General features: G+C 40.4%; 1 protein-coding gene across 1 annotated transcript; it reads right to left on the bottom strand.

The window, feature by feature from the left end:
• Nucleotides 1-2,785: 2,785 nt before the first annotated feature.
• Nucleotides 2,786-7,166, bottom strand: eaf2 (ELL associated factor 2). The gene is made up of 6 exons (XM_076157012.1): nucleotides 6,981-7,166; nucleotides 6,518-6,612; nucleotides 6,266-6,402; nucleotides 5,571-5,755; nucleotides 4,137-4,382; nucleotides 2,786-3,829 (listed from the first exon to the last, which is right to left on the bottom strand). Exons 1-6 carry the CDS (start codon nucleotides 7,075-7,077, stop codon nucleotides 3,780-3,782), a joined length of 810 nt encoding a protein of 269 aa, XP_076013127.1. The 5' UTR covers nucleotides 7,078-7,166; the 3' UTR covers nucleotides 2,786-3,779.
• Nucleotides 7,167-10,201: the final 3,035 nt, after the last annotated feature.

The following is a 10,201-nucleotide window of genomic DNA, read 5'->3' as shown; positions in this document are numbered from 1 at the left end:
AATAAACAAAGGAAAGGTTCTCCCAGGACTTCTGTTGTGTTTATTCTCTGATTTGGAGTCCAGATAATTCAATAAAAAGCCACATGAACGGACAAAGTGCTGATCTCCATGGCTGATGCAGCTGTGCTCTACTGGCATGATCCTCACCTGTATGCTCATCTGGACCCTCTGCTGGCTCTGGGTCCAGTGCTGGTCACATCATTATCCAGTTTGTTTTGAGATTTTCAGTTTATAATAAATATCTTTGTTTCAGTTTGGGTTCATGTTCAGAGTTAAAATTCTTTAAGATTTTTCAAATTTAGAAGAAATCTCTGCTACAGACATTTTTTAACATTTAAAAAAAATAATTTCACGACTTACTGTATGTACATTCAAGACCAATGAGCTCATCACCTGACCTGATCAGTGCACAGCTCAGACTAATGTATTTACACTTGTGTTTCAGTGTTTCAGAAATATTCCGGGAAAAATAACTTGTGCTGAGAATCATACAAAATGTGTGTTTTTGTGTGTTGGTTATTTGGTTTTCAGAAATCTTATCTGCTAATTCCGGGCAGATCGTAGTGGCTAGATGTTACTATAAAGGTAGGGCCCATTCTCCAGATGACCCTTGGACCCCACAAATCCACAGTACTGAGAGCAGCACACAGAACTTCACGTGGGAAAACACAAGTTCTTCAGTTTGGTATCATTACCCATTAAGCTACATTGTTTGCATAAAGTTTTGAAAGAACTGCAGAGATAAAGCTGGATGGAAAATCTATATATAGCCTCAATGTGTGTCTCCTGCGTGCTGTAGCCAAAGCGCTTTACAATGACCTCACATTAACCCATTCATTCACTCATTCACTAATGGTAGGGATAAACCATGCAAGGTGCCAACCTGCTAATTAGTGTGTTGCTCAACAACACTTCAACAGGTTCCCAAGGGGGAGCACAGAATCAAAACAAGGACTTTACAATCCCTCGAGGGCTTCAACACCTTTTAAAAATGATTGAACAATAAAAGTAAACACACTTTTACTTTGACATCTAAGCTCTGACTTCTGCAACAATTAAAAATACTGCTTTAGATTAAACGATTACAAAGTCTCTCTGACATACGCAAATGTCTTAATGCCTAAATATTGTTTGCAAAGTCAACAGTCACTTCTTTCCTCCAGCGAACACAATAAAATTGGCTTCATGGGGATTAGAACATTCAGCCTGGGTCATTGACTAAATCTCATGAGTCAGATAGCTCAAGATGAACGACACTAAATGTACCGTGACATGCGGGCCGCCCTTGGTTGCCTCTGAGATAATACAACAGCTGGGGACTCAACATTAGGCCTTCCTCATTGCACAGGCTTATAAAATCATTAGCCAGAGATATTTGTTTAAGTGTGCCGTGACACTTACCAACCTCACAATGCCAGATAGTTGTTACAGTTTATTATGATGATTATTATGATAACACTAGTCAATTTTACTATGACTGCTGTTATCATTATAAACATAATAAGTGCAGACAACAGGACTGCATCTGTAACAATAGAAATAGAAACTTTATTGGGTCAAATCAAATGCAAACATGTCATCATGCAAACATGTCATCTGAAATGTGTCTTGCGTGCCCATCTTACAAATCACAAACACACATGCATTATACAGAGGGGTCAGCGCAGGGCAGCCATGATACAGCGCCTCTGGAGCAGTTTTGGGGTTCGGAGCGTTGCTCAAGGGTACCTCGGCAGTGCCCTAACAGCAAACTGGCAACTCTACAGCTGCCAGTCCACTTTGTAAGTCCATACGGGGACTAGAACCGGCGACCCTCTGGTCAGTAATCTATCTGGTAGCTCAGGGGACGGATCAAATGTCTTTTTTTGTCGCATAGCGTTTTCACTTCATCTGTTGTATGAATAGAGCCCAGATCTTCACAGGAAGCAGTTACAAGCATGGAGCTCCTTCCCCCGGCCAAACAATGTTAACATAACTAACCTGCATTTCTCAAACATCTGTATGAATCACGGCATTGAAAACTGTTTGTTGTATTGTCCCATCAGCTGTTCTCCCAGGAAGCCATCCACAAACTCTCAATTAGTGAGCCACCAGAAGCCCCACATGTACGTCAATGGGTTGGACAAAACCTTGTGGTCGTCTACATCACGGTAGAACGTTTAGCAAGGCGATAATGAGATGAGAAGATAGTGATAAAAGTCTTAATAGCAGTCAATCAAAATTCATACACAGTACAACATGTTAAACAATTAATCTTTATTTTTTCTATTAAATTCTTTTAACATATTTTACTTATAATGCATTGAATCCATTGGTTTCCTTTAGACAGAATTTGAATTATTAAATAACATCTTTATCCCAGTTCTTTGTTCCAGAATGCCTGGGATAGCAGAGAAACATGACCCTGCTCTCTGAATGCTGAAAGAAATGGAACATCGACAAAAAAAAGGGGCTTACCTTACAATTAGCCAAGGCAACAAAAGGCACAGGAAACTCTGTAAGTTTGAGTCGCAGCATCATAGCAGCTACTTTGTTTTTGCAGTACGGCTCATGTGAACCTGCCATCCACTATGCTTGTCGATTGAAAATATAGAAGATATATTAAGCTTCCGGTGATCAGAAACCTTTTCAAATATAAATAATTCAAGTATTGCAGGTTTAAAGCTAAGAAGCAATAAATGACCCACAGATAGAGTCAGGTGAGTTTTAGAGCACTAGTTTGCCAGAAATCAGACTCACTAATACAGTGAAAGATCAATCAATTAACAAAATCCTGTTTAAAAAAAAAAAAAAAAAAGAAAAAGAAAAACGGATCAACTTGCATCATTGAGGCGATTGCCTTGTCCTGCAGCGGTGTCACAGTATGTCAAAGGTCAATCCTATAGAACAGAATTACAACGCTGTAAAGCAAATACAGGGCCGTATCAAAGTGACCCATCATAAAAATGTCTGTGATGAACATCTGACACAAATTGCATATTAATCCAGTTGAGACTTTCACTTTTCATTCAAATCCGATTGAATTATTCCCCAATGTCTGACCTGAGGCACAACACAGGAAACTGAAATGCAGAAACTCTCACATGACGGTTAGATAAATCTCAAAAAATGTATTTATGTTTGAGGGGGACACAAGTCATTTGCAACACTAAACAGGTCATGTATGTAACTAAATGGTGAAGATGGGACACAATTGGAATTCCCGGCTGGCTGGGTGTAACAGTCTTGTGGACTGATCTTTGTCTGGATTGAAACAAGAGAAATGAAGTAACTCTACTCGATTGCAAAGCAACGGCACGAATGCAAGAATGTGTCGAGAGATGCAAGAGGATCTAGCGTGACAAACTGTGATTGAGGTTTATACTCTGAATGCGAAGGGAGCGCTAGCAGAAAGCCTACAGTCGCTTCACTCGGCTCGTAGTCTCAAGTGTGGGTTATGTTGACATGATTAATTTTTTGGCTAAAACCTTGGTACAACATGTCGCTATAAACCTTACCAAGCGGTCACTTCTCTCAACTAGCAACCAGGGACTCCATATTCACTCAGATGAATACACGGTGGCTAGTTAGCTTTTTCATCATCCTGCTTTTGTTGCACAGAAATTGATCATAAAAGAAATAAACGTGAAAAGGATTTGTGCCAGGTTAGAGTGAGCCCGGCCTAAAACAACACTGCAAATATGAAGACAAGATGGTTTCCCATAAATGAAGGCAAGACGATTTCAGCGCTGTGCACCCAGTTTTGTTTAGTCATCGCTCCGGCTCCTCCAAGATGTTCTTCAGTCGTCATCGCTTTCACTGCCTGACTCACTGAGCTGGAGGTCGCTCTCTGAAATGGAAACGGGAAAATTAATTACACCAGATTCTTGACTGTGTTCTCTCCTTATTCTTCCCATTCTTCTCCTTTTTATCTCTTAGTGAGGTGTGATGTTGTTTGATGTTAAAGCACTTCTATGAGCACCTGCTCCTGAAGCCTGCTGCTGTACACTGTTCATTTCAACTTCATTTGAGGGACCCAGACAGAAACCTTTTGAAATGCAGTGTGGTTAGCACAGAAAGCCAGTAAAGGCTGGAACAACAATCAATGCTTGGACACAGCATTACCCTAAAACAGCTTCTTTTGAAAAACAACTTACTGAGTGTGTGGAATCCTGCTCTGTTGTCTTCGGAGCGATTGTTGGGGAGGGAGGCGCTGCTGGCGCTGGTGGGGATCACAGGCATGCTTTGGTTGGCTGGAGCTGAGGCAGGCGCGGAAGCGCGTTCGTCCTCTGAGTCACTGCTGCTGGAGCTGTCGCCGCTGCTGGAGGACGAGGAGCTGTTGGAGTCGGAGGAGCTGTTGCTGCTGCTCAGCTGGTCCATGACCTGGGCCTCTGCCATCAATTCTGCATACGGATAAGATAGGGACAGAAGACAAGAGACAACATTCAAGAATCTGACTTTACGAGGATAAAAGGTGCATCTTACAGTATTACTACCAGACACTTGAAAACAGCTAGAGAGAGCACAGAGGTCAGCTGTCACCCACTACAAGCATGGGAGTGCTTAAGTACCCTGCAACATATAGGTGAGTTGTAATGTGACCTGATAAATGATCATGAATCATCCAAACGCTCACATATGTAATTCTGGCCAGCATGATATTGGAAAAAGTCATTATCAAACACTTTTTTAGTTTTGAGAGAGTATTGTAATAACATTGGAACTGATCTCATGGAGCGTGTACACAGCTCATTTTCAGAAAGTGTGCCACATTGTGTTCTATTACTGCATGGAGAGTGAAATAAGATTAAATTGGAGCAGTCTTCCTATTCTTCCTTGAGCGATCATATTGTGTTTTGTTCAAAAGCAGAATGTCCTCTGGTTGAACCAACGCTCTGACCTTGGAGCTATCACATCGTTACGCTACGCAGAATAATTCCTGTAGGGTCCTGGAAATCTAAAGTTTGATTAAGGAAGATGATCAAATGCTAATTGGATGGTACTTCTACAGCACTTTGCTCCAAAGTGCTTCACAATGACCTCGTATTCACACATTCACACACTGATGGAGGGGCATCTACATGTGGACAGGCTCTCGTGTGATGTCATTGTGATTGGCTACACTATATGATGCATTACCATAACATGACATATGTAAGTTGGTAAGCTATCAAAGAAACGCAGACTGGAAGATCAGAGATACATTCCTTCATTTTGTTTACAGTGTGTGCTTCTATTCGCAAATAAATGAAAGAAACTTGACAGCTAGTGGCAGTTCCTTTTCTTCATCTCAACTGAACTCGTAGAAATGTCTTTGACAGCCTCTCAACACTGACATCAAGGTACTTCCTGATAACACAGCTATGTTTTACTTTTCATATTCAAGATTGGCCGATAGCTAATAGATGGACACTCCCTAATCTGAATCATTTTCATGGCTGTCTCTTTACATCCTGACTACACACACATCCTGTCTTCTCTTAGGACAGTCACTGACCTTTGTGATGTGACAAGTCTGAAGGAGGTCAAATCAATGCTAACGGGTACATGCTGTAAATGTGTGCAAACACAGATGAAGACGACATAATTACCTCTCTCGATATCATCCATGTGCGACGCTGGGGATCTCTTCTCCTTGGGAGGCGAACTCTTTGATCCTGCTGAGGTCTTGTTGTTGTTGCTACTACTGCTGATGCTGCTTCCACTCTTCATCTGTTGGCTCAAGCGATTGGTCTGTTGCTCTAAACGAGAATGAATCTTACTGCTGCCCTCCGCTCTGTGAAGGGAGAAGGTCTATGCTGGTGAAAGCTTCCAAAAGTGGCACTGAGACCATCTTTAAATAATGCAGACAAAACATAAACCTTATATAACACAGACAGCACACACACATCAGTTTCATTTTAAACAGTTAACATTAACATACAATTTGGATAATAACAACTGTTAACCACCACATTTTACTAAAACACATTTGCCTGCGACTTTGCATCTGAGCGGCTTTATCGCGCAGAGAGCATCGTCTTCTTCATACGGACTGTAAACCAAACAACATGCAAGTGTGTTTGTGTCCATACAGACCGTTACTACTATGGTAACTGACACCACGGATACGCTATTGATCTTAATGCTCTTCCAATTTTATCTTGAAGAACTAAAATTGTTAACAGATCATATGAATACATGATGAACACAACTTCTTTATAATATTATATATATATATATATATACTTTCCCAGGACTTTAATGACCATATGAAGTCTGAATGGTGCTTATCTGAGCCACTAACCTGGTCTTCTTCACAGCTATGTTGCTGTTGAGTTTCTCCAGTCTGTACTCTCCTGTGTCGTGGTTCACTATCAGGATGCATTCTTTCATGTAAGGCCTCTTAGATCCCTTGAAGACAGTTGCTGGGGCACTTGAACCCTAGAAAAAAAGCAGGAAGCACCCAGAAAAATTAATTGACCTTATTAGTATGTCAACAAAATACAAAATGTCTTATATTGGTCTGGTGAAGTGAAACAACAGCACAAACTCAAACCTCTAAATTGGGTAGAGTAATAGTAACTTGCTCTCCTTTCCCCACTTCAAGCTCTCCTTCGCATGCTGTATCAATCGATGCTGGTTTGAAGTCATCTGCGTCAAAAAAACACAAGAGCATGGAGTGAAGTCACAGAAAGTAGCGTTTGTACCGAGTTGGTGGGGTTGCAGACAGTCATACAGCAGATGGCGGTAGTGGCTACATTGATGCGTGGCTAACGCCGGCTAATGTTTTGACAGCTGGGAGACCAATGATTTCCACGCAGTTTAGAGTTATAAAAGTTACATGCAAAGACGGGACAGGTATTGACCGATCACACACTGTGACATATAAACAACAGACAGCTACATACGCGCCGACAACACGATTCAAGCTCGCTTCGGCTTTACAGCTAACAAGCTAACTAGCATGCAAATGTTAGCTACCGTTAAAGCGATACGTGGTAATTCAAAGTCCCACTTACATCGCACTGTATGATATGCACTTTTTGGGCTCCTCTCAAACGTCTCTCCTAACTTCAAGATGTGTTCTTGGTTGTCAAAGTTGGAGTATTCATTCATTCTGCGAGCTTCATGGACAGGAAACTTTGCTTGTTTGTCTCTCCGACACGATGTATGACGCAGCTCTGTGTGCCTCTGGCAGACCCACTAAGCCCCGCCTCCTCTGTGTTCTGATTGGTCATAACGGACTTGTCCTTGTGGCATTGGCTTTCCGACTGTCACTCATACAGCGTAATGATGGGGTTCATGTGCTTACGTCACACTGTGTCGTAGCGAAAGTCATTATTTTATTATCTCTGCTATGCTTTACATTTTAAACATTACCAAAGCTTCATCCTCAAGCGTATTTACTTTACATAATATATATAGTTATAATATATAAGTTATAATTCTTGATTTCAGATTTATCCGAGGTCTGGACAAGTCAGGCCACACTAAATACCAAACTGTGTTACTGTAAACTGATGTTTAAAACTCAAAAACGTAATTTTATTTTTCTTGAAAACACTTGACAAATACAGTATATCCTTCTCAACAGAGGGGGAGCAGTATTCGGCTTACAGAAAAGAAAAAAGGTCTAAATGTTTTTGATCTCTACATCAATTCTCTACATGATGTTTACATCGCTACATGCAGATGTTAAATGACAAGAAAGAAAAACTTGCTGGCATTGTAAGTCCACGTTGCATCCTGCCTCCAATTTAAAAAGAAAAAAACGACTAGAAAATCACAAACTTTTGTAAAATTGCTGGTCTATCACTTCAGTAGTAGCACTGCATTGAAATAACTTCACCCCAGAGATTTGCTTTACGAAAACAAAGCTCAATAACAGCCCACACTTTGTGTCCTACAGCATGCACTGCACAGTAAGCGTTTAGGTGTTGCCTTCTACCTTCGACTAAATTAGCCCCAGACCCAACTATTTGTGCTGTGCTGGTAGACAAAGTCATGAATCAGCTGGTACAAAGATAGACCAGGCAATTTGAGACATGGATTAGTAACAGTTACATGTACAATAACTGATTCCTGCAGGGGTTCTGAGCTGAATGAGCCTTAATATGGCACTGGAAACTGTTAATGATTCCAAAGCCTAATTCCTACTCTGTCTGCACTTTACAGAGGTGATATGTTGTGCTGCCTTCAAACATTAAAGATCTTAATGAGCGCTGGAATATCAAGACTATGCACATATATGCTACCAGTTTCCCACACACAATGGTGTTGCTGGGTAGGACTATTGTGAATGTGTAAAAGTGTACAGGTGGATGGGTAAGAAGTCAGGTAAGGCACAACAGCATGTGGGTCAATTGCAGTATTGCATCTGTAATAGGAACGCCAAGAGAGAGAAAAGTGAAGAACTGGACTGACAGTGAGAAAATTCATGATACAATTCATAGTAAAATTCATTTGCTGCAATACCCCATCTGATTAAACCCCCGTATACAGAGAGGATTAGATTTAGAAAGGGGACAAGAAAGAATTAATGCTAATTCTCTAAGTTATTTAATGCATTCTTCATGACTTTTTCACGAAGAATGCATTTCACAGACAAAATTTTCGGTGAAATACTGAGGCCCATTGAGTTTCCTATAATTGGAATTCTATTTCAAAGGAGGCAGCACTCTAAAATGACCAAGATGGATTTGCTAAAGGACTGGAGTCCTGTTTCATTGTGTCCAGCTGAAAAGACACTAGCAGGGGCTCCGTTTCCATGGATGGAGTAAACAGTGGCTATCCTCTGATGTTATCAGTTACTATGGGGGTTGCCCTTGAACCGGGGGAGGTAAGGTTTCCGGTTTCCAAGCAACTCTCCATGGGTTCAAAATGCTACAGTGAGCCACAATGGGGACTTCAAAGTTGTTAACCAATAGCAGTGGTGAAAGAAATAGGTATACATCAGTGTCATTGCTCATAGGAGATACTTCACTTATCACCGCTGTCTGATGAAAGCCACACCAGTATATTTCCAGTCTGACTTTTTTCAGGTATTAAGAAATATCCGTTGGTGAGAATGCCTTCCTCAGATTCTCACACAACATATAAAGCATAAAGCAACATTAACGTGTGTGTTTTGTCAGCCTAAAACCATTATTATACAAATAGTATATGCCCACATTATCGATTAAAAAGTGGTAATTGTTCTTTATATAATCCAAACATGTACAGACATTCAATCGGTGACATTTTGTATTGACACTGCTACTCTAGCTTTTAATTCAGTACTTTCATTTCATTGGTGAACTCATTTGCACTCAAGTGTTAGTAAAAAAAGAGTAAGTAAAATGCTGGGTGTCATGGGAACCAGATGTCTCCAGAATATGATGTTACTGTGCATGTCACGAAGTAAAATGCCACAATAAGTGAAGAAACAGCCAACATGCAGTAGTCTTAACTAAACTGATGACCAGCATCATATGCAGGAAATTTAATTGGAATTTCAATTGCATTCTCTTAATGCTGTTAATTGAAGTTAGAAATTGATTGACAAAGATGAGAAACTGATCTGTTATTGTCAGAATTGCATGTATGAATGTGAAATACTGTGTAGCCATGATAAACATTTGGCTCTGCAATTGTCAATTCCCATGGTAACATCTACACAACAGTCATTGGTTCTGGTTGAAATGTAAACAACATTGTGTTACTGATAACACAATTAAAGTAGTCATAGCACTATAGTTAATAAGGTTATTCAGTCGAAAAAGAGATAAGAGGGGAGATATTGTATACCTCCATCAAGCAGGAGAGTGGGCATTGAATCATCCTCACCTCTATCATCAGAGACTTCCAACTTCCATTATGAAAGGAAGACATGGCTGAAAGTCCATCTAGAAGGTCAGCAGTTACTGCAGTTAATCCTCTTCATCGATACACCCTCAGCCACTGACTCAGACCAGCAAGTGCCAGTGACCTCACATGTCATACACATATGTCACACAAACTCAGACTCACTCTCCACATTAAAACCAGCTCAGCCTATCTCTTCATCACAGCTCTCAACAATAGATATCCATCACACCTGAGCTCACAATTCACAACACCTAGTCTTATTTCATACATCTTCTTAAGGGAATGTATCATGTAATATATATACTGTATTTTCTTTTTTATTTGTGTTTTCTTTTTTCCTTTTTATTTTCATATTGTAGCACATCTTCAAGTAACCTGAAAAGTGTGATTAAAA

Source organism: Genypterus blacodes, unplaced genomic scaffold (assembly GCF_046128005.1).
Source record: "Genypterus blacodes isolate CSIRO-AG114 ecotype Tasmania unplaced genomic scaffold, CSIRO-AGI_Gbla_v1 ptg000008l_1, whole genome shotgun sequence".
NCBI lineage: Eukaryota > Metazoa > Chordata > Actinopteri > Ophidiiformes > Ophidiidae > Genypterus > Genypterus blacodes.
This window is presented reverse-complemented; position numbering and strand designations above follow the sequence as displayed.